This window comes from Ruditapes philippinarum, unplaced genomic scaffold (assembly GCF_026571515.1).
Source record: "Ruditapes philippinarum isolate M1 unplaced genomic scaffold, ASM2657151v2 ctg3670_1_1_1_1, whole genome shotgun sequence".
Lineage (NCBI taxonomy): Eukaryota > Metazoa > Mollusca > Bivalvia > Venerida > Veneridae > Ruditapes > Ruditapes philippinarum.
Window position 1 is genome coordinate 25662 of NW_026864417.1, and position 26617 is coordinate 52278.

A 26617-nucleotide genomic window follows, 5' to 3' on the forward strand; every position below is an offset into this window, starting at 1 on the left:
GTGGTCTGCATGCTGGTGGTGGTACGCATGGTGGTGGTGGTCCAAAAATTTGGACTTTTGACCTTAAAGGTCTTTGACATTTTCAGAAACAAATGAAACATTTTTTTAGGCCTTAAGGAAAATTCTCTAGATTGACCTACAAATAAACCTTAGAATGATGTAATGGCCATCTGAATTCTAGGGCACAAACAGAAAGATAAAAAGCACATTGACCTCAGATCTCTGTAAAGCAAACAGGTCATGACATTAAGACATTCAATCTTTTTTTTATGCATAACATGTACATGAGTTATTTTCCTTTCATTATTAAACTATAATTTGAAGAAATGCCATCGCCCAGGGCATTTTAGCTATAGTTGCTCCTAATATATTTAGCTATAGCGGCCCCTAAAAGGGACCAATCAAATTAATATGAGCACACTTGATAAAAGACTACTTAAGAATGCTACAGACAAAGTTTGGTGATCATCCATCAAATAGTTCTGTAGAAGCAGAAATTTCTATTTTTAGCGATAGCGGCCCCTATAAGGGGCCAATCAAATTAATATGAGCACACTTGATAAAAGACTACCTAAGAATGCTACAGACAAAGTTTGGTGATCATCCATCAATTAGTTCTGTAGAAGAAGATATCTAAAGGTTTTTCTATTTTTAGCTTTTGAGACCCCTAAAGGGTCTAAGCAAATAAATATGAGCAAATTTGATAAAAGACTACCAAAGAATGCTACAGACAAAATTTGGTGATCATCCATCAATTAGTTCTGCAGAAGCAGACGCTTAAATATATTTCTATTTTTAGCTATAGCGGCCCCTAAAAGGGACCAATCAAATTAATATGAGCACACTTGATAAAAGACTTCTTAGGAATGCTACAGACAAAGTTTGGTGATCATCCATCAAATAGTTCTGCAGAAGCAGACGTTAAAATGTATTTCTATTTTTAGCTATAGCAGCCCCTAAAAGGGACCAATCAAATTAATATGAGCAAACTTGATAAAAGACTACCTAAGAATGCTACAGACAAAGTTTGGTGATCATCCATCAATTAGTTCTGAAGAAGAAGATGTCTAAAGGTTTATCTATTTTAAGCCCTAGAGACCCCTAAAAGGGGCCAATAAAATTAATATGAGCAAACTTGATAAAAGACTACCTAAGAATGCTACAGACAAAGTTTGGTGATCATCCACCAATTAGTGCTGTAGAAGAAGACATTAAAAGGTATTTCTACTTTTAGCTTTAGAAATCCCTTAAAGGGGCCAATGAAAATAATATGAGCAAACTTGATAAATGACTACCAAAGAATGCTACAGACAAAGTTTGGTGATCATCCATCAAGCAGTTCTATAGAAACAGACGTTTAAAGGTATTTCTATTTTTAGCTATAGTGGCCCCTAAAAATGGCCAATCAAATTAATATGAGCAAACTTGATAAAAGACTACCCAAGAATGCTACAGACAAAGTTTAGTGATCATCCATCTATTAGTTCTGTAGAAGATGTCTAAAGGTTTTTCTATTTTTAGCCCTAGAGACCCCTAAAAGGGGCCAATCAAATTAATATGAGCAAACTTGATAAAAGACTACCAAAGAATGCTACAGACAAAGTTTGGTGATCATCCATCAATTAGTTCTATAGAAACAGACGTTTAAAGATATTTCTATTTTTAGCTATAGCGGCCCCTAAAAGGGGCCAATGAAATTCATATGAGCAAACTTGATAAAAGACTACCCAAGAATGCTACAAACAAAGTTTGGTGATAATCCATCCATTAGTTCTGTAGAAGAAGATGTTTAAAGGTTTTTTTTATTTTTAGCTCTGATGACCCCTAAAAGGGGCCAATTGGAATGACATGAACAAATTCAAGTGTGACTGTCACAAGGATGCTACAGACCAAATTTGAAGAAAATCTGCCCAGTAGTTTTAGAGAAGAAGACGATTGTTGACGCATGACGACGGACGCCGGAGCATCCCCCTTTGATACTAATAGCTCACACTGAGCCTTCGGCTCTGGTGAGCTAAAAAAACATTTTATCAATCTTTACAATATCATTTTTGCAAAAAGGTATATACAAAATTTACATATAAATTTATAGTCTCAAAATTTAGAAGCAAACACCAATTATTAGTAGTATTTTATATATAGTATTTTTAAGTCTTAAAATTTCTTTCCTTACCTCACAATACACTGTGAAATATCCATCACTACTATCAGTTCCCAGCACAATACCATTACGGTTAGACAACCCTTGCATTACTGCACTTTGAAATTCTTCAGGGGCATTTGCCTCCACATTCATTATTGGTTCCAAGATCTGCCAGTGTCCATTATCAAATGCTAAAAGAAACATGACAATGTTTAACATACTACATCATATCTACAAATTTTTTTGGGGTGGGGGAGCGGAGGAACAGGGGGGGGGGGGATTGTATGTCACACCAACACAGTACATGTCATATGGCAACTTTCCAGCTTTACTGGTGGAAGAAGGGCTTTGGTATCCTTCCAAGCATTATTTCAGACACAAATAGGCACCAGAGTAGAACCACCAATGTTTAGTAAACTAGCTGGATAGTTTCCACACATGAAAGATTCCAAAGTCCCTGCTGAGATTTGGAACCCACAGTGGTTTGGGGCAAGTGGATTGAAGTGAACAACCATAACCACTCGGCCACAAATGCCCCTATATCTTCATCTGAACTGTAAAGTTTTATGAAACATACATCATGACATTAAATAATAACATTTAAACTATATTCAAATATTGATTCCATATTTGATATTCATTTGTCTTGAGCAAGAATTTTTACATTCATTGCTTAGTACTGGTTGGCTCCAGGAACAGATTCGAGAGTGTTTCAATAAGCTTATAGCTTCCATCACAATAAAACTACATTACCTTGCTTCATTGCTCCATGTGCTGCCTGCTGGAAAGCCCAGTCACTAGAATCTACCGTATGGTGATCACCTTAAATACAAGAGCAAATGTATCATACATACATGTATATAATGTAAGTCTTATCTATCTAGAAAGACATGCCTAGAAATTTAGAACAAGAGTTGGGAGTTGGATAGTACACAAGACTGTTCCCTGTGCTTGATAGTAAAACAGAAACTTGGGTAAAGCTGTAATGTTTTAGGTTAACAATGGAAAATTACTGTTCAGAGTTAAAGGTTCTAGTAAGTAAGCTTCAATTATGATAAATACCATCTGTCGTTGTGAAGATAGACCTTGGATGAAATTTTTTTTAAGAGACATTTCTTTGTACACCAAGTGGTATAATTCAGTTTATAAATCTATGCTAGAGGTATGGGTCTTTTACTGTGACGTACAATTATGATCCGGATGATATATGCCTTCACCCCTCGCCATTTCATTTTCTTCGTTTCAAATGTTTCTGTTATCACATTCAAAGATCTAAGTTTAAATAAAGATTATAACACAGTTGGCATTATGCTTATATAATACTGCATGTTTGTAATGTTGCATTTCATTGGACAATTGTGACGTTTAAATACATTAAATTTATATACACGACTGATGTCAATTAATAAAGAAATCTCACTTTTTTCTCTAAACAAGATTGCATTTGTAAAAAATGCTATGCCACCGCATAAATACAACACTAAAATAGTAATGTAGGAACAATTTTTTTTTTTTTTTGACCCAAGGGCTTTAATTTGAATAATCTTGCTAAAGTTTCACTACACAATGTTTACTGCAAAATGTCTCACCTCTAGCCTTTGTCAATTCGAGAAGGTGATTTTTTAAAGTTTTTACTATATACATGTAAAGAAAACCTATGACCCCGGGGCAGGGCTAGTTTTGAAACTAGAGGCAAAATTTGAACAACTTTGGTAGAGTACCTATAGATGATATCATATACCAAATATCAAACCTCTAAGCCTGGTACCTTCAGACAAGAAGGTATTTTAATTTTTTACTATATGTACATAGTGAAAATCAATGACCCCTGGGGGTGGGGCCAATTTTGACCCCAGGGCTATAATTTGTTCAATCTTGCTAGAGGTTCACTACACAATGTTTCATGCAAAATATCTAACCTCTAGCCTCTGTCAATTTAGAGAAGATGATTTTTTAAGTTTTTACTATATACATATGAGGAAAACCTATGGCCCCTGGGGCAGGGCTAATTTTGACACTAGAGGCAAAATTTGAACAACTTTGGTAGAGTACCTATAGATAATAACACATACCAAATATCAAACCTCTAAGCCTGGTACCTTCAGACAAGAAGGTATTTCAAGTTTTTACTATATGTACATATAGTGAAAATCAATGACCCCCGGGCGGGGCCGATTTGGACCCCAGGGCTATAATTTGAACAATCTTGGTAGAGGTCTACCAGACAATGCCTTATGCAAAATATCTAAGCTCTATGCCTTTTGGGTCTTTACAAGAAGATTTTTTTAATTTATTCTTATAATTCCTTTTGGTTGCCATGGCAACCAGAATTCTGCATGGAATGAAATTCTTTGAACAACTTTGGAAGGCCTTCACCCAAGGATCAATCCTGCCAAGTTTGGTTGAAATTGGACTAGTGGTTTTTCACAAGAAGATTTTTTAAGTTCACTATATAATCTATATAACACACACACACACAAACAAACACACACACAGGTGAATCGCTATATGCCACCGCATCGCAGATGCTGCGGTGGCATAAAAAGGAAGTTTGCAGTATTATAAATTTGTTTTAAAGATTCCTGACAGGCTATATGGCCAAAAATAAACAGCTGTTTGCAATATAACCCTTGCCTACTGGCTCATGTTATATATGCAAAGAACCGTTTATATAGGGGCATAAAACCTGTCAAAAATCTCTATAACTAATAAAATCATATGTCTACATGAAACTGTGGCATACATCATTAAAGTAAGAAGTTAGATTTTAACATACCATCTTTTAATACAAACAATGTTCCTGATACTTTCTGTCCAGCTAGGGGACCCTTCCCACAATAATCTCTGTATCCCTATAACAATCATACATAACTAGTATAAACTTTTTAACGAACATAGATAACTAGTATAAACTTTTTAACGAACATAGATAACTAGTATAAACTTTCAAACATGAAAAGGAACTCCACTGAGGTTCAATAGCCTAAAATAATCAATTTTGATTTTTTTTTTCTCAAATCGACAAATACACTTAAATTTGAAACCCGGCAATAGATGATTATATAAATACATTTGTATACAAGGTATTAATTGATAATCAATTTTTATGCAATTTTTGGCCGATTTGAGTGAAAAGCGTTGTAAGGGTTATCATTTTTTGGGCCAATTTGTACAATAAAAATGATTATGTCTGGGAAACGGAGTGAGCAAATGATCTGAAAATTTGTACATGAATTATTGATCTAGACATACATCAAGTTATACAAAAATCTTGAAAAAATATTTTCAGCTCTTCACGTCAAAAAACCTCAGTGAAGTCCCTTTAATCTTTTTTACTTGCATATTAAACTCTAAATTCACATTTCAATATAAAGCAACATTTAAAAATCATTTTCAAATGATCCTACTAATCATTACAATTTCATAGTACTCTACCTATTTTATTTGCATGTTCACATTCACATTTGTTTATCGTCGTCACCGCAAAACAGTATTGTAATTACAAACATTATTATACTGTTTTCTTGCAAACAATATAATGCGCAACAATAGAAAGGTATGCATCTTTTGATCAGCTTGAAATGACATGTGAAAAATATACCCCGGTAGCATCTTTAATGTAATAAAATTGATAGAATTTTACCGTAAATCTGATGACAATTAATGTATATGAAGATTATTTAGCAGTATAAGGGTTGAGATGGTTTGAAATATCTTTATTCTTAAAATAGCATAATTAATAATAAGTACATCCTTACAAACACAGTTTACATACTTAGCCAACAGCAATTGTATACAACTTGAAAACCCGCTAACTTTATAATCTGTTAGTCGTTACTTTAGATGAAACAGGTCTTAATGTAGGATATATACCGTAACAGGTTAGATAAATATTCTGCAGTTTTTATTTCTGCGGTGCTGAAACTGACTGCAGAAATAAAGTCACCACAGAAAAAACCACTTATACGGTACCACAATCATGCATTAAATTGAGACAGATACTTGGTTAGAAACAACCTTGGCTGCTTATCTCTTGTGAATAAATTCAATTAACACCAAACAATTCAAACTCACAAATGTGAGCTGTAAGTACAGACTTTACAGCAACCTTTGCCACTTAGTTAACCTGACTCATACACAAACATTTCTTTGATCTATCTTTAGTTTATACTTATTCATTTGTTTGATTGTGTTGAAAGCTATAAGCTTATTGAAACAGTCTTAAATCCGTTCCTGTCTCCACTCGCCAATCTCTAACCTTATTAGTTCAGCTCTCTGAAAGTTAGCTGCAAAAAATGTCTATGCTACCTGTATAGAACCAAGTCAACCTTCCGAAAACATTATACTACCATGAATGACCTGTTTCAAAAATGAAACAACTTGGCCTCTGAGGATCATTTTGTAAGTGAAAATATTCCATAAAATACATGATATACTTACAGTTTCAATTGAAGGTATGTAATTCTTAGGTACATTAGTTCCCACTGTTTTATCTTTAAATTCAATCTTTGTATTATTCTCTACAGGTAAAGGCTGAAATTCAATAATAAATGAAATGTGTAAATTATTGAATGGCAATTAATGCCCTTTGTTTTTAGACTAGAGTATATATGTATTATTGTACAGTATATCATTATCAAAATGTAAAATATTTTTGTGATCCTATTTGTAAATTAATGTTATTTTTGTTGAGTTTTTCACAATTTTCAACAGAAAACCAGATCCGTGAAATTGATCATCATAATTGATAGTCTCTTTGTGAGACAAGTTTCTGTGGCTGGACAAATCAGTAAGAGATGTAAGAGAAATATCATATCTAAAAGATAGTCATCTTGTGTTGCAATACACCAACAGTATAACATTTATGTTCTGTCGGTTACAAATAATAATTATGGCCAACATCTTACTAAGTATTACTTCATGACATGACATTTAATATCATTTGAATTCAAGTCTCAAACACAATGTCATGGTCATATGACAATTTTCCAGCTTCAACCCATGAAACAGAATCAAGGTGAGTATATGTGCATTATTTCAGACATTTGGTAAAAGCCACCCACTTCCCTTTTGCCAAATTCCTCTCATGAAAGATTTCAAAGTTACAGACAGGTTTCCAATCAACCACAGCAAGCCTTGATACAAAAATTAAATATAACAAGAGAAATAAACTATGGCTAATTAACACACAGAAGAGACCTCAAATGAATAAGCCTCAAGCTGGCTGATAGCAAGGTCACTAGAATGTCTGGAAATTCACTTTGATGAGGGGTTGTTGCCACAAATAACGGCCTCTTGCCAAGAAAGATAGTTTTCTAAATGTTAAACTTACCTCCACTGTCCCAATAACTTTAGCATATTCACCACGACCACCAGACTGTTTCTTGTGTTGATACTCAACACTGAAAGGGAACATCAACATGACTTTTAAAGGGACTCCACTGAGGTTCAAAAGCCTAAAGCTTTAGAATTTATTTTTTTACTGAGGCACGCAAAACTGGAAGACATACAAAAAATAATTAAGAAATATACTCAGACATGAATTGAAAAGCATATTTTGTGCTATTTTTAATATGATTGAAGTGAAAAGCGTTTAAACGCTTTTCAATGTTGGGTCATTTTTCACTATTTGAATAATCATCCTGGATAAACCGCAAGACTGAATGATCTAAAATTTTGCATACAAGTTACTGATCTAGACCTACATAGAACTGAGCATTAATCTCAAAAAATTATTTCCAGTCTTGTGATGTAAAAAACCTCAGTGGAGTCCCTTTAATTCACCTTTTCACCTGCTATAACTAGTAATGTGTCCAAATAACACTTATGCCCCCACTCCATTTGCAGATTGGCATATCTAACTAACCAGGCTTATTAAATAAGTTTAAGAAACCTATTGTGGAAGAAAATCTAGTTATTGATTAGAAAAGAATTTAAAACTGAATATTTTTGCCTTCATAAATTTTAGAGATTATTTTCACACAGAGTTATAGTTAAGTTGGGATAAAATTTTCCTAGAGGATTTTGGGGATGATACATAATGTAACATACTTACTCTACAGGTGAAACTATACATTCTCTAAATGACACTTTAGGTTTTCCCATTATCACTTTACAGTTGAACTCCCTTTCAAGCCTCTGAATAAAAGAATATGTTTTATTTTTCACTTTTTCCTTACAAGTGACCAGAAAAAATCATAGTAATATTAAGCAGCTTATCCTGAAAAACAAATCTGATGCTCACCCTTTGAGCTAATTAAGTAGACATAACTTTAATTTACTTATTTATGCCACTACTATAAAGCTAGTAATATCTTGTAACACTGCATTCAACTTAGCTATCTGTTTTATAGAAATAATGTGAAGGGTATTAAAATTCATCATAGCTAACTTAACAATATCATAGCTACACAGATCATTCATAAAAAATTTCCATACCTGGCCATAAATATCCAGATGTAATTCTCCCATTCCTGATGCAATAGTTTCTTTTATATCATCATCCCAGTGAACTTTAAATGTCGGATCTTCTTTTGTAAATCTTGCTATTCCTTTTGAAAAGTTCTCTATATGTTCATTCTTGGCCGGTTTAATTGACATAGATATCACAGGTTCTGCTACATACATAGATTCCTGAATATATAAATAGTTTTTGAATTAGTCAAAGTCATATGGTGATAGCCTGTAAGCTTTTCCACAAGAAAAGATTGCAAATACAACTTTGGCATAATCTAAGGCTTTTAAGAAGCCACTTAGATTAAATACCAACCCTCCACAAATAGATGAAACAGATCTGCAATATGAATTGTCATGTATCATATCAAACATATCTTTATCAACTTTGTAAGCATTTCACCCAAGTAAATAAATACACACTTGGTTTCCATAATCCATGATACACAAAAGTGTGCATTTTGAACCACAAAACAGGCATTTTATTAAAAAGGTTGGAAAACAGATCGAAATATGAAATTTGTTTCCATACAAAACTGTAAGGAAGATTTCAATTATTCTAATTCTTGAAGTTTCTTATATAACAATGTTGTATGTACAATACAGTTCAAAAATCAACATCTCAAAAGCAACACACTCAATAATCAACTTGTAATTCTTTCATTGTTTAAATATTGATCTAAAATATAACAGTTTGGTTTTAAAGCAGAAAATTTAAAACTTCTTTCATTCTAATTAATGCTTGTAATCAAAATATTATCATTTCAACTTAAAGTAAAATCACATGCTAAACATCACTTATTTATATACATATTTATCAACTTATTTTGCTCTATTCACCTATCTTACAAGCAGTATATCACACCTTAGTGCAATAACAGGCTAACTTCTGTTGAATTTAATATGAGTTAACCCGTTACTGCATTTCCATGACAATATTATGTATTAAGATGAGTATGTGACTTACCATAGATAAGTTCATATTTCCCTTAGTAACAAAAGTATCACCACTGGCACAATCCATTCCAAATAGAGCGCATATATCGCCAGCATAAACCTCTGGTATATCCTGAACAATATCAAGTTAACAACACAAAATAAGTAAGTAGCCTTAATAATACTAAACAAAATGGTTCAAAATCAAAAATCAAGAAACAGCCTAATAAGGAAACTTCTTAATTCATTTCACTTCACACAACATAAATCTTTATAATCTTTTATGGTTCTTTTGAAACTCAAAATAAGTGCTCACATAAGCATAAGAAGTAATTATGTATTTATTTTTCTGACTGCAATGTTTCAAAGGGACACAATCTCAAGGATACAAGATTGCACATTTTTCTGGATACAGGGTTACACATTTGTGGGGATACACTTGGTGGGATAAGAAAAAGAGACAATGAAGCTGACAATGTGATCAATCATGCTTTTTCCATTACATTACAAAAAGGCTGAAAAATATCAAGAAAAGAAGAAAATACCTGCATCTCATCAGCATGCATTCTGACAAGTCTCGAGACTTTAGTTTTCTTGCCAGTCCTTGTATTGAAAATCACATCACCTCTTTGCATTCCACCCTGGTACACACGCATATAAGTTAGCTGACCAAATCTTCCAGCCTGTATAATTAAACAGCACATTTTCAGATTAATGTCATGTCATAGTTTATAGCAAATGACACATTGTGTTAAATGGCAGGACAAATTTAACATGAGAGAATCTATCAAAGCCCATAACAAAATTTGACATGTGAACAGTGTTGTTGGGGTTGGGAGTAGAATGATTCATGATCTGCTTCCATAACCTTTAGGACACAGAAGTCAGATTAAGTTTCACATTGCTTGATTCTTGTCATATTTTTCACTACTTAACAATGCTTAAGGATTAAACATGTAATTGGGATAAGGTATATAATACAAGAGCTGTCCGTAAGACAGCGCGCTCGACTTTTTTATTGCTTGCCAATAAAAAAAGTTTTTGCAGTAAAAGGCAATACAAGAATCTCTGTATTTTTAAAGTGAACAATGGCCATGAGCATTAAGATATTTAGTGAAGAATTATTTTATTATGACATAATTTATGGTAAAGTGAACAAGTGGATAGGAATGAATTTTTTTAGATTTTTTAAGTTTTTTAGTGCTTGCCTATAATACAAAACATTGACAGTTAAGGGCCATAATTCAAATAAAATCTTTGACAGAATTACCTTCTCCTGGACATGTTTGGGAATCATGATTGTAAACAAGTATTCCAACTTTCAAATTAATATCTCAAACAGTTCAGTCAAAAAAGTGGACTGGTACTAAAAAACTTAACCAAGATTCTAAGTCGATAAAAGGCCTTAATTTTTAAAACAAATCCTTGACAGAGGTTACCTTCTCTTGCGTACAGATGGGGGTAATGATGTGAAATAGCATTAAAAGTTTCAAAGCAATATCTCAAAGGGTTAAGGCAATAAGTGGATTTTACCCATATTCAATGTATTTTCTAAGTCAAAAAGGGGCATAATTCTGTCAAAAACTCTTGTCTGTTGATGAAGGTCGTGATGGTAAACAAGTATGGTCAGTTTCAAAGCAATACCTCCAATGGTTTTGAAATAAAGTGAGGTGGTACAAAAAACTTAACCAAGCTCAATACACTTTCTAAGTCAAAAAAGGGCCATAATTCTGTCAAAAACCTTGACAGAGTTATGTACTCTTGTCTGTAGATGGAGGTTATGATGGTGAACAAGTATGGTAAGTTTCAAAGCCATACTTGTAATACTTCTGAAATAAAGTGGGGTGGTACGAAAAACTTAACCAAGGTGTGACGCCGACGCCGACGCCGGGGCGAGTAGGATAGCTCCCCTTTTCATAGAAAAGTCGAGCTAAAAACGGTCATTAAAAGAGTATGGTTCACCTAGAACTTGTACTTAGTTCACATAAATATTTTCTAAGAAGGATAATACTTTCTAAGGCTTTCTAAGTATTCTATGTGTAACCTTGGCCTTTCACAATCTATTCAACCAGTTACAAATATCAGCTCTACATACATGTACTCTTAGAGTCAAGTTTCAACCTTTAATATAAAAATACCACGTATGATAAAATGAATTGCAAAATATTTCATGCTATATTGTCAACCTTTAATTGTTATGTTAAATAACAACACCGTCTGCTGTTCATTTGGTTTTTTATGCCGATTAAAACATACATACATTTCTTTATAAAATCTTAGCTGTCAGCCCACCTAAATGGTTTTCCAGGATAACTAACCAGTGATTAGTAATAACCACTTTCCCAGCAAAATTAATGACTGACTACTAAAACCCACATGATGTTTTCATCAGCGATGGGATTCAAATGACCGTTACAATCAACGTCCAAGAACAATAGTCACAGATATATATGCCTCAATTTCAAACTAGCAATCGCTAGATTTCAAGTCCCATCCTGTCCCTATTGAGGTAAGCAGGCAGATATGATATTACAATCTTAATTATAATAACAATCTGTAATTTCATTACAAATTTTCCACAAAAAAAATCACCTCCAATTTAAATGCAAGTCCAATAAATGGATGCTCTAAAGTTCTGTCAGAATCCATGACAGTTTTCACTTCTTCTCTGAAAATAAAAACAATACAATTTCATATCTTGCTATTAAAAAAAGAAAGGAATACAAAAATACATCTTTCTGGATTTTATAAACCTAAACGCCATCAAATTTGTAAAATTGACATATCTAGATTTAAACAGTAAAAGTGTTGTGTTAATATGTGATATATCCATGTACAATATGTGTAATAGTAATATTTTACTTACAATTCTCACATAATACAAACATTGTGGATAACAACAGACACTATGTTATAACATCTCTTATTACTTTGTTATTTTTCTATCAATTTGAATAGGACAATCTCTTAAAGTGACCTTCGGCTTTTATTTCTTGTTGGAAAGACAATTCTGTGTTGTTTCAAACTAAGTATTTAAGTAACTTTATCTTAGAAAAGTACATCATATCACTGTTTAACCTTCAACACAGTGTCCCGAGAGCTATTTATAACACAACAGTGTTGTTCGTTTCTAAAAATAGAAGAGCAGAAAATGAAGCGTCCGCTTTACTTACTTACATATAGAGAGTGGACTGGTAGATAAGAGGTATCGAGGGTTTCCTTATTATTTATGTATTTAAAAAAACGGCATATTTTCCACCTTAATTCTTTTGGTTTGACAAATATATGAAACGATTTATCTAAAAATAAGATATTTAACCTTAAGAAAAACTGAAAGCTGCTTAAATTGTAGCACAAAACTTACCCAGAACTATTGTCCAAACAATAATTGGTGACCTCTGATGGATTAGGTAAAAAGTCTAGAATTCCATTCAAGAGTGGCTGCACCCCTTTGTTCTTTAATGCTGTCCCTAACATAACTGGTGTAAACTCTCTCTTTAAAGTCGCTCGTCGTATTGCGTCCTGCAAATTGAAAACATAAAAATTGCTAACAGCAGGCTTTCAAGTGGCCAATAACAAAAAAGTAGGGATAAAAGTAGGATTTTTTTTGTTAAAAAGTAGGGAAAAGTAGGGATTTTCAGAGCCTAAAAGTAGGGAAAGTAGGACTCTCTACTCACCTTTTTTCCAAAGTTGATACAAAAACAAATACAGACCCTTATCAACTAGTATCCATGGCATTTTCTTCATTTAGGAAACCAGTCACCAGTGTCTAAATAGGGATTCCACAACAGGATGGATCTGGGCATGAACCTGGAATTGATATTTTTTCATTAGATCCAATTCCAAATAATAACAGAAAACTATTAACAATGAATATGTCAGAACACAAACTATTAGCAACATTAAACATTAAGTAAGCATGTTTTTTTGTACACAGACTAAAAACAGGAAATGTGTTAAAACCTTGTTTAAGATAACATGGTTGTTACAAAATACAATCTAGAAAAATGTTATGTGCAAAAAATATGGTTTTAGCTAGCATAATATGTGAAACACAGACTAGAACAAGGATAGGTGTTAAAACATGATTTTTTAACTAGCATTATAACACAATAGAAAATGAAAAGGAGTAAATGTAAAAAAAAGCAAAGCGTTTACTAGCATCCTAGTTTTATGCATGGAGTTTACATGGGCATGCAAAATAGATACTTGTAACAATCAAAAGTAAATTTTTAAGATATATACAAGTACAGAACAGTTTAGTATGCAAAGTTAGTACATGCAAAACTGACAAATCAAAGCAAGGATTTACAGTTCATAATGTATTAATTAATCCCCCAACATATTAAAGCTATCAAATTCTATCTAATTAAGGCATACATATTTTTCAGAAACACTCACTACATATTTTTCCAGTATCTTTCATTCAATGAAAAGTTCAGGACAAAATGATCACAGTGAGCAAACTTCAATACTTGCCAATATGCCAAACATTGCCTAAAATCTATATAATGCTCTCAAAGATGTTGGCAAGTATTGTCCTCAGCAAAGCATCATTGGGAAACATTGAGAAGCTAGTCTGTGTACAAAAACATAATAATAATTTTGAAATGAAACAATTGAGGAGCTAGTCTTCTGTACAAAACAGGGCTGCAGATAACATGCGTATTGCGTAATTACCCAATTAAAATGTCAAAAAAAAGCAATAGAAATAATAATAAGGGTAAGAAAAGTAAATAAACTTCTTATTATGCAAACTACATTGGAACTGGTGGGTAAAGACATAAGTTATACTTAATGCTGTACATCAGGCAGATCATACTGTTTCAGTCTGTTTTAACCTTTTAAATCATATCAGGCAGCTTGGAAATCTCCTAGGCCAATAAACCATAAAGCATAGCAGTAAGTAGCTTTTTTATTACCATACAAAACCTACAACAGTACTACAATGAAGGTCAGAAATTTTGGGTAATATACATGAACATTTGCTTTAAAACCCAAATTGGTTAGAGAGGGTAGGGTAAAAAATACAGAAATAACTCTAAGAAAATAGAAAAAACCCAAAAGATCACAAAACAAGAGGTGATCACCCAATATACACAAAATGTTATCTGTAGCCCTGACAAAACATATTATAATTTTGAAATGAAACAATTGAGAAGCTAGTCTGTGTACAAAAACATATTATGATTTTGAAATGAAACAATTGAGAAGCTAGTCTGTGTACAAAAACATATTATGATTTTGAAATGAAACAATTGAGAAGCTAGTCTGTGTACAAAAACATATTATAATTTTGAAAATGAAACAATTGAGAAGCTAGTCTTTGTACACAATCATTTTATAATTTTGAAAATGAAACAATTGAGAAGCTAGTCTGTGTACAAAAACATATCATGATTTTGAAATGAAACAATTGAGAAGCTAGTCTGTGTACAAAAACATATTATGATTTTGAAATGAAACAATTGAGAAGCTAGTCTGTGTACAAAAACATATTAAATAATTTTGAAAATGAAACAATTGAGAAGCTAGTCTTTGTACAAATCATTTTTATAAATTTTGAAATGAAACAATTGAGAAGCTAGTCTGTGTACAAAAACATATCATTTGATTTTGAAATGAAACAATTGAGAAGCTAGTCTGTGTACAAAAACATATTATGATTTTGAAATGAAACAATTGAGAAGCTAGTCTGTGTACAAAAACATATCATGATTTTGAAATGAAACAATTGAGAAGCTAGTCTGTGTACAAAAACATATTATAATTTTGAAATGAAACAATTGAGAAGCTAGTCTGTGTACAAAAACATATTATAATTTTGAAATGAAACAATGAGAAGCTAGTCTTTGGTACAAATCATTTATATATTTTGAAATGAAACAATTGAGAAGGTAGTCTGTGTACCCAAAAACATATCATGATTTTGAAATGAAACAATTGAGAAACTAGTCTGTGTACAAAAACATATTTTATAATTTTTGAAATGAAAACAATTGAGAGGCTAGCTGTGTATACAAAAACATATTTTATAGAAATTTTGAAAATTGAAACATAAAAAATAATTTGAACACTAAGGTAATATTTTCTATTAGAAGCAACTCACACCTAAAGTCGCTGATTCTGCCATGTCAGCTTTCCAACCATCCTCATCATGGAACCCATCTTGCACCACCTGATTGTGACCTACTTCCATCAACTTTTTCCTACAATTAAAATCTGATTCTAATAAATTTGAGATAAGATTATCAAAATCAATGCTAATACTAACTTATACTGGAGTTTTTATCAATTACCTCGAGCTTTTTTTTTAAAAAAGTAGGATATAGGATTTCAAGAAAAAAAGTAGGGGAAAAGTAGGGTCAAACAAAAAAAAGTTAGGGAAAATAAGAAAAATAAGGAAAAGTAGGGCCGCTTTGAAAGCCTGTAACAGAGAGAGAACATAATACAATGTTATTTTTGGGGATTATATCAGTGAATTGGGAAAATCCTCAAATCCAGGGTGATTCATTCCAAATGAACTAAACAAAGATGTTTAAAAAATAGAATGAATCTGTATTCGATTTCCAGTGTAGTGACCAAACTTGCTGTTAAAGACCACCTCTGAACAAAAATGGACCCTGACAATTATAAAACTAATCATTGATTTAATAAACAGATAGTTACTCCAAAAATTAAAGGCCAGTTGTCTAAAAAGACTTTTTTTTGGTTCTCCTTTTAGGTGGACCTTTGATCACAGGTTTAACTACCAGCAACGCATCTTGTTAAAAAACTTAACCATTGTGACATGGGACGCCTACACCAGGGTGAGTAACAATAAGTATATCCCTATTCTTCGATTAGTCAAGAGATAAAAAGAGTTGCAAGCTATTCACCTACCATTGTCTGTACCTGATACTATTGTAACTTTAAAGTTAATAAAGACTCACAAGCACTATCATTTTGAGGCGGTATTTTGGGTTTTTATTCCACACAACAAAGGGTTTACTAAAGTTTTACAGCGAAAAAATGATTTAAGTCAGTCATATTGGGCCTACAGACCTCCCTAAGACACCATGCAAAGATTGTTTTTGTGCTGCAGTTTTGTGAAAGTATCAATATCTTAAGGCGTTAAATTAAGTTTTTTATGGAGACATAAAAAAAGATACTTTCACATACTGTATACATGTAAGAATGTATCTGTATAGCATGTGAACAAGTCCAAAGAATTGGGCTTGATGATAAGTGATTTTCCCATTTGCTTACCATAATGTCTTGCGTTTGTGGCTCCTGTCCCTCAAGAAACATCTCTCCAGGTTTCATCAGCATTTGCAAATGCATTTTCTGTTACAAAAAGGTAAATTACAGAAATATTTATCCAAAAATTTTTCACAAATTAATTCATTTGTTAGCTTATTATTCTACTGTTTTGAAAGAAAGAAGTATTCTGCCATATACTATTGTAGTGTAAAGCAACAGGCCAATTACCTTCCGAATGAGCTTTTCTCAAAATCCCATGAATAATATACTAATCCAATATTGTCTAATAGGTTACTGAAAGCATTCCATCGTTAAAGAAGACAGTGCCAGAGACATGGTTTTTAGACTTATTGCCTTTTAACAAATCAAATACTTGTTACTGAATTTTTCTTTCAAATATTTCAAATGACAATAATATCTATTGGCGACAAGAATTTCAATACCATGTGACTCTAAGCACTATTGCTTGTTAAATTTACCAAATAAATACATGTAATATAATCTTGATTTTATTGGGTCAGAAAGAAAAAAAAACCAAGAGCTGGCAATAGGACAGCGTGATCCAGTTTTTGATAGTAGAGCAAGAGCCTGAATAATTTTGACTCTTTTAAGTCCAAAAAGGGTTATAACTCTGCCAAAACCCAGTTTGAGTAATGGGTTTTGGTCTTAAATAAGTGTCTGAAGTTTTAACCAATTCCCTTCTGTAATTTTTGAGACACTAGAACATCCCTGTATGCAAAAACTTAACCAAAGTATGATAACAACGGTGACACCTGGGTGAGTACAATAGCTCTGCTAATTCTTTGAATAGTTGTCCAGCTAAAAAATAAATCCTTACCTATCAGTTTTCTGTGTCTTTTGCTCACAGAAATTTCTTGCAGGTATTACTGGAATTGTCATCCATCCACTAACATTCATACCGATGTGGGTCTTTAAAAAGTACACTGCGTTTGCATTTTACCTAAGTCAACAAATGCCTGATCATGTTTGTCTTCTAGTCCGATAGGTAGATCGTAGAGAATGCTGCATTGATGGTTTAACTTAGATCTAATCTGTATGTAGAAACACGTATTTGGAGTAATTGCGTCCCCCCTCTGTCTAGTTTGTTAATGAATGCTATAACAATGGTACTATTTATATCGCTTCATCTTGTCTATTCACAGTACAGTGTTGATCTCTTGTAACCCCGACCCACCCCACATAAAACTAGCACTGCACCATCTAAAACTCTCAATGCACGCTCACCTCTAGCTGTAAAAAAATCCCACATGATCCTGAAATGATGCAATTAAGCGTGATGGACATTAACATAACATTCAAGACAGTTTTTAATGAAACTTTTTATTTATTATATATATATAGTTAAATACATGATTAAACATGTTATCAAAACTTCTTCTGAAAATAAGGAAATAAGTTATTTGGCTTTTTTACTACATTTATATTTCAGGCATACAGTAACCCCAAGCACTAACCTGCTCTCAGTAAGTGACACTGTCCTTTCCTCATAAACTAGAAATGTGTCCATAGGACACTGATGCCCCCACACGCCACTGTTCTGTCAATCTTATGACTCAAGGTCAAATATTTTTTGGACTACATGTGCCACAAGTTGAAAACTAAAAATCAACAAAGGGCCATAATTCTGTTAAATTTGGTCGCAGCAAAAAATCCTTCCTTTACTATGATCTACACATTAAGGTTGTTAATCCCTGGAAGTTTAAGCAAAATCTGCCATCCGGTTTAAGAGGAGTTGCGTTCACAAAAATTTCTAATATAGTATATAATGAAAAAAAAGTGCCATAATTCTGTTAAATTTGGTGTGCAGCAAAAATTCCTTCCGTTACTACCATCTACACATTAAAGTTGTTCATCCCTGGAAGTTAAGCAAAATCTGCCATCCGGTTTAAGAGGAGTTGCATTCACAAAATTTTCTACATAGTATATAGTGAAAAAATCAACAAAGGGCCATAATTCTGTAAAATTTGGTCGCAGCGAAAATTCCTTCCTTTACTACCATCTACACCTTAAGGTTGTTCATCCCTGGTAAGTTTAAGCAAATCTGCCATCCAGTTTAAGAGAGTTGCGTTCACAAAATTTCTACATAGTATAAGAGTGAAAAAATCATCAAAGGGCCATAATTCTGTTAAATTTGGTCGCAGCAAAAATTCCTTCCTTTACTGCCATCTACACCTTAAGGGTTGTTTATCCCTGTAAGTTTAAGCAAAATCTGCCATCCGGTTTAAGAGGAGTTGTGTTCACAAATTTTCTTTCATAGTATCTAGTGAAAAATCAACAAAGGGCCATAATTCTGTTAAATTTGGTCGCAGCGAAAATTCCTTCCTTTACTACCATCTACACATTAAGGTTGTTCATCCCTGTAAGTTTAAGCAAATCTGCCATCTGGTTTAAGAAGGAGTTGCGTTCACAAGATTTCGGGACGTACGGACGGACTGACGGACGGACGGACGGACAAGTGCAACGCTATAAGCTCCCACATTGTGGGGGCATAAAAAGTTAATGTTCTATAGTCTCCCCTATTTATGTACATGTCAAACTAAACCTCCCTTTTTGGGGACCTAGAAATGTGCTTAAAGTTATACAAGATGACTGCTTCCTTGACATTGTGACTGTTATCACAGTTGCAGATTCGGTTGTACTAGGTCTGCTCATGAAAGGTAATAGTTGACAATTGCAAACTCAGTTCACTGAACATGCATCTGTTCATTAAATATAATGTAATGTGCAAACATTTCTCAAGCAACCTAGCATAGGCTTAAGAAGTATTCAATCTTTAAAAGTATTGGGAAGGATAAGAAAAATAAAATATATAATTTACAATGAAGCAACTGGGGATCAAACTTGAATAAGAAAGTTGTCACATACCAGGTGTGTCAATTATGTTAATATTGACATCTTTCCACATGACAAATGTCGCGGCAGACTGTATGGTTATCCCACGTTGTCGCTCTAATTCCATGAAGTCCATCTTAGCACCTACTTGATCCTTACCTTTCACCTTTATAAGAGACAGATTCTTTATCAAAATTTTGTAAGGTCAAAGACTGTATGTTATTACATGATTTCCTCTCTTATAATAAAAAGATAGAAAGTAATCTTGTCGGAATCTTGTCATATGTCTTGGATTTTTAAGAGTGATGTCACTCTTCTATAACATATGAAATAACATATCTTAGGCCAAATGTGGTTTTAATATTATGGTTTTCTTCTTGTTATGTAAAACACATTTTGATAATATTTATTAACTATACACTGTATAATGAAAACAAAATCATAAAAACTCTCAAAAGGTCAATTCTTCAAACATTTATCATTCGTTTTTCCAGGAAGCATAACAATATATTGCAAATGAAAAAAAAATAACAACGTTACTCTAATGACATACCTCATGCATTTCATCGACCTGCCCTGTGTAAAATAGAAGTCGCTCGGTAAGAGTTGTCTTTCCTGAGTCAATGTGAGCAGATATACCAATATTCCGGATTCTGTTTACATCTTTTATCACTTCCTATTATCAGATAACATTTAAAACAGGTTATTTACTTGTCTATTAGACGGACCACTTCTAAGACAGGGGTCTCACATTTATGTCTAAATCAGTAGCATTTAACTTCATCTCTTTAATGAAATAAATATGATTTTTAAATAAAGTTAAACTTTATCTATTTCTTCATAATGCAAATTATTCTGAACACCCCTCAAAGAAGAAAACTTAAAACCAGTATAGATAAATCTGTTAAATAACATTTCATTAAAATTTACGAACAAAATAATTATAGTTCATACCCATTGCATATCAAAAAATATATTTTCCTCTTCAACATCATATCATTATGACATAAATTTAAAATAAAACATAACCTATCCCCAGACAGCAAGCTCAACTTTTCTCAGTGCTGGATAGCATAATTAAAGCATATTGGAAAAGGGGCATCACTTTGTAAAAATATTTTTTTTAAATTAACTGCCCTTTTTGAAATGATGCCACACTTTGAAAGTGACAGTGAACATGTATTATGTATATCAAGTTTGAAGTGAATAACTTTGTTTTTGAGAAAACAAACTTAAATGTAATGCACTGCTAATACTGACAATACTGACAATACTTGCAGGTTTTTATTTCCAGGATTTTGGGAACATGACACATACATTTCAGCCATGTTTTGTTAAAAATTGGGAAAATGCATGACTTAAATTTTGTAGTGATTAACTTTTTACCCCATGGGCATATTGTGTTTTCATTGAAAAGCCTCCTGTTACAAGTTCAAACTGCTTTGAAACTATGAAAAATGCTTCAATACTATGAAACTTGGCACAAATGTTGACTGAACCATAGCCTCTGTAACAGCAAGTGCAGTCGTAAATTCCCTGTTACCATGGCAACGGGGGGACGTCTCAAAATTGCGAAAAATCACTATTTTGCATTGTTTTTTTCCGTCAAAACTGATTTTAAAGTGCTGCAACTTCTCAATGAATTGAGAAAGGGTAAAGGGCTTTTCAACGTCAGTTACTAGTTACCCTAAGATCCACCTGAGGCCATTTTTAGACTGTCACATGTCCAAAATTTTCTTAGCGATGAAGGGGACTACCGCCCACCTTCAAACCCCCCAAAACAGAAAGGGGCACATCCCCCTTCTGGCAACCCCCTAATGTACCATAACATGGAGGCGGCGCCGAAACAGTAGTCACTTTTTTTAACAACTTTTCGCAAACGAAAAACTGTGTTTGGGGTCCAAATAGGGCATTTTTTCACTGTTTGAGGCCTCAAAAAAGGGGGGGGGGGGTAAAAAGCCGTCAAAACATGTCTATATAAGAGAAAAGGCTACATAAATTCAAAGAATCACACTTTAGGAAATAATATATTATTTTCAACTGGGAACATGACCGAATATCGGCTATAAAACAAGCCAAAAAAAAATTCCCTGACTTGTAGCTGCACTATTTCTTTGAAAGATACATAACGTTGTAAAAACTGAATGAAAACAAACTGTTATGCATGACCGGTATGCCTAAAATACGAAAGTGAGATTTTTGACGAAAGTGAGCGAAAGTGACTTTTAAAACAAACTTGCATTTTGTAGATTATATTATTAGAAAATAATTATATTTATTAACAGAAATAATCATAATGATGATTTAATCGCTACTAATTTGCATAATTTCTATTTACACAAGTTTCTTATATCTTCCTTTCGCTCACATTGAAAAAATACGAAAGTGACTTATAAAATATTAAATATTCTGTTTTTAATTGAAATTTTCTAAAATTACAATTTTTGTAGACGTATATTATCAGGAAACTTGATGATACTTATTTTTAAAAAATAATCATTATGATGATTTAAATCCGCTATTTATTTGCCATTATTTTTGTACACAAGTTCAGAAATCTTCCTTTCGCTCACATTGAAAAAAATACTAAAGTGACGTATATTATCAGAAATTGAATAATATTCATTTTCAAAATAATCATTATATATGGATGATTTAATCGCCTATTTATTTGCACAACTATACATAGATCTTCCTTTCGCTCACATCTGAAAAATACGAAAGTGACTTATAAAACATTCAATATACCGTTTATTTTGCAAATTTATATTAAATATAACAGTTTTGTAGACGCATTAGTTTCAAAATGAATAAAAAATACTTAAAAATCATTATGAGGTTTTAAAATATTCATGCATTTTCATTTTTCTATATAGCAATTTTAGAGATCTTACTTTTTTGCACTTTCGTATTTTCAATGTTTAGGGAGAGGAAAGCGAAAGTGATTTTAAAAAAATATCAAATATAGTGTTTTAAATTACATTTAATATTAATAATGCAGTTTGTAGACGTATATTATCAAAACTAGTATCTTTAATCAATATGATTTGATCTTCATTTATTAGCATAATATTTATACAAGATCAGACATTGATCTTTCCTTTCGCTTACTGTGAGCCTGACGAAATTGGGACTTTCAGAATATCAAATATAGCGTTGAAATAGAATTTCATGATAATATTGCAGTTTGTAGACGTATGTTATAAGCTATAGTAACTATCATTTTTATAAAACTTTATATGTTAAGATGAAAAATTAAATGTATTATGGAAACTATAATTGGCAAAAACATGAATTATACAATTTATGCGTTAGGGCTCTGATTTAAGTACAGTTCTCAATTTCTTACATCGTCTTTTTCGGGCAGTTTTTAATTTTTGATTAACGATGGTGTTACCTAACATTTAATATTCTGTTTATATATTATATTGTAATTATACTGTTTGATTCTAATCTAACAGTAATAGGTCTTGAATGTGTTTCTCATTATTATAATGTCTCTTGAAATTCTTAAATGGAATGGTCTTATGTAGGTTTTATATGAATAGTTGTATATATGTTTAAAAATGCATGTATACGAATAAGACAAAATAAAGTATGAATACGTTTACGTGCAAACACGTGTTGTCATATCATTTTCGCATCCACTTTAATTGATAGTAATCACGACGGTTACCGCATGACGCTTTAATCCCACTAAAGTATTATTATAATCCAATCATAGGTATGTAACTGATGACACTTGCCCGGTTGTTTATTGAGTGGACAATTGAATTAACCTTTCTTCTGCACCACCATTGATATCTTGCACGGATTAAAGTGGCAGTTATTATATATATATGCTCATCCAGGTGTAGATGAGCAATGTACATGTTAATTTTAAAAATAATTTGGAATTTCCCATCATTGTTAAAATAATATTTCACTATGAAAAAAGGAAATAAGTAATCCACGGAAATTTCTATAAATATCGTATTATATATATCGGTAAAGTTCAATCTTTTTATAAGTTAGGATTTTTTTTTATATATTTTGTGCTAGTCATTTTCATCATCAGTTATAGGTCAATTACCATGAAAACATGAATAATAATGAAAATGACTCATTTATTTTTTTATTATAAAAACATTTATATCGTGAATATTGACATTGACTTTCGTCCGATTAAGTCACTTTCGTATTGTTCAATGTGGACAAAAGTAAGATATCAGAACAGGTATACAGCAATTATGAAAATACATGGATATTAAATCATTATAATGATTTTTTTTTAAAATATATTTTATTCATTTCTGAAAACATGCGTCTTTCAGCGCTATATTTGAATTTTTGAAGTCACTTTCGTATTTTTCAATGTGAGGGAAAGGAAGATCTTTTAACTTGTGTAATGCAAATAAAGGGCGAATAAATCATCATAATGATTATTTTCAAAAATAAATATAATTGACTTCTGATATTGTACGTCTACAAATTAATTGCAATTTTAGTAATAAATTCAATTTAAACAGTATATTTGATATTTTGTAAGCCACTTTCGTATTTTTCAATGCGAGCGAAAGGAAGATCTCTGTATATAACTTGTGTATAGAGATTATGTAAAATAAATGGCGATTAAATCATCATAATGATTATCTTTGAAAGTAAATATTATCATTTTCTGATATTATACGTCCACTTTGTGCAATATTAGTAAAAATAATTTCAATTTAAACGGTATATTTTATATTTTATAAGTCACTTTCGTATTTTTCAAAGTAAGCGAAAGGAAGATATAAGAATTTGTGTATATAAATTATGCAAATAAAAACCGAATAAATCATCATTATGATTATTTTTTATAATAAATATAAGTAATTTCTAATAATATACGTCTACAAACTGCAATTTTATTGTAAAAGTCTATTAAAAGGTTACAATTAATATTTTTAAAGTCACTTTCGCTCACTTTCGTCAAAAATCTCACTTTCGTATTTTAGGCAAACCCATGCATGACACTGGGTGAGTAGGATAGGCTAGATAGCTCCATTATTCATCAAAAAGTCTATCTAAAAATCTTTAAGTAGTACTTGTATTCATGGTGCGACTGAATGTCACATATATATATATCTTTAGGATTACATATACATGTAATTTTAATTATATGCGTACCATTCTTCAAATAGACAAGTTATAATCAACAAAACATTAAAGTGTCCCAGACTTACCCCAACTTTTTTAGTTGAATACAAGGCTGTTTGGTAAACATAATTCTGCAATGAAAAATAATTATATTTATAATAAATCATAAATAAATTAGATAAAAAAGTTTGGAGCAGTTCATCAGATAAAACTACAAATATAGGATCATACTGAAAATGATGGTAGTTTCAGAGGCACAAAATTTCAACAGACTGTTAAGTTGTATCCCAGTGAAACTTATACTCTGTTCATGTGATATCACGGGTTCTATGATATCACGGTATTTACATTTTCTGTGACTGCGAATATAAGAAACACACGATGATGCTAATATTTTTAAAACTGGCACACTCAATTCACTTTCATCTGCCAATAAATTTAATTTTGTGAATTATGAATATATTTGAGGAAAGACAACATTTTTATAAAATCTTCATATTTGACTACTATTTCCCTTAATTGTATTTACACAGTCTATTAAAATATGTTACAATCACACATACTCAGGCCTTTCCCCAGGAATTTTGCAAGGCAAAGGGCAAGTTTTCGCAAAAATGGTGAGTAGGTGTGGGAGGGGGTAGGCCCCCGTCCCATGTTCGAAATTTTTTGCTATTTTTATGTTTGCTACATCAAAATCTAAGTACTGTATTAAAGACATAGAGTCATCATAAACAAAAAAGACGCCAATTCGTGCTATACAAATTTGTAAACAGGGATTGGAAAAATCAAGTCCCACGGTGACTTTCATGGCACACCTGTGAGATTGATTTGGAGATTAAGGTACAGCTGGATCGCGGTGCTTAAAGCACCTGGGGAAAGATCTGATATTGACATATCATCTCTTCATATAGTTTGAATGTTATAGCAAGAAAACTGTTGGAAGTTTTTCGCTTAACTTGAAGATTTTGACCCATCTATCCTTCCATACATGCATTTTTGGGGATTACCGTGATACTGTAGTTACTTACCTCCTCTGATATAAGTTATTACCCAAATTGGCAGACATTGTAAATAGTTTATAAAGACACTTTTGAAATAATTTTTTGACAAACAGTTTTGGAAAAGATTCACTTATTAAATAGAAGGAAAATCTTATTCATGTATGATATTTATAATTAAATATTTTCCATTAAAATTTAAGTACCGTGATATCATAGAACACCGGGCTAAATAATAATATGATTAGATAGGTGAAATCTGATCAATGTAAACACCCGAAACATGGAAATTTTGTCAGTTACGTTTAATAAGTGATGACGCAAATTTTGTGTTATAGATTAATTACTAGATACTTTATAATAGAGATGTAAATTATCTGAAATTCTTGAAATTGTGGCTACGAACATAATTGAGAACGAATGCAATTTACGTAATTTTATCTTCTTCAATTTACGATTTACCTTGCGGAAAATAAATGATCCATGTTGTAACAGATGTTTTGAATGTAAAAGAATCTTCATTGTGTATTACTTCATACAAATATACAGAAAATTATTGCAATAAAGTTTTTTTCATAATCGGTGCATGAAACGCATGTTGTGATGATCAAGGTTATCGCCTGAAACGCTTGAAATCTTATGTGCAATAGGAAGCTTTTTCACGAAATGAATCAATACGACCAGTTCGTTAATAAATATCAGTATCCCTTTTGAAATCCGAAATAGCAAAAAGCCCGTAGAATTATGTTCTATAAAATAATTTACAATCATAAAAATTGGCTAATAGGTCTCATACCATCTGTTAACAGAACAAGAAAAAAAAGAACAACAGCCAAAATAGCTATTAAAACATATTTCTGCATCTAAAGGTTCG

At 32.1% G+C, this 26617-nt stretch overlaps 1 protein-coding gene across 1 annotated transcript in view; it reads right to left on the reverse strand.

Moving 5' to 3' along the window:
* The window catches only part of LOC132725494 (elongation factor G, mitochondrial-like), a 29543-nt gene extending 3171 nt beyond the window's left edge, over nt 1-26372 (reverse strand). The window contains exons 1-16 of the mRNA XM_060710631.1: nt 26206-26372; nt 24832-24876; nt 20181-20303; nt 19661-19793; nt 15642-15760; nt 12897-13054; nt 12125-12200; nt 10078-10215; nt 9564-9665; nt 8582-8776; nt 8199-8281; nt 7476-7545; nt 6584-6676; nt 4920-4995; nt 2897-2965; nt 2174-2334 (exon numbers count right to left, since the gene is read on the reverse strand). Coding sequence (XP_060566614.1) covers nt 2174-2334; nt 2897-2965; nt 4920-4995; nt 6584-6676; nt 7476-7545; nt 8199-8281; nt 8582-8776; nt 9564-9665; nt 10078-10215; nt 12125-12200; nt 12897-13054; nt 15642-15760; nt 19661-19793; nt 20181-20303; nt 24832-24876; nt 26206-26265 — 1701 coding nt within the window. The 5' untranslated portion in view covers nt 26266-26372. The remainder of the gene's footprint in view (nt 1-2173; nt 2335-2896; nt 2966-4919; nt 4996-6583; nt 6677-7475; nt 7546-8198; nt 8282-8581; nt 8777-9563; nt 9666-10077; nt 10216-12124; nt 12201-12896; nt 13055-15641; nt 15761-19660; nt 19794-20180; nt 20304-24831; nt 24877-26205) is intronic.
* Nucleotides 26373-26617: the final 245 nt, after the last annotated feature.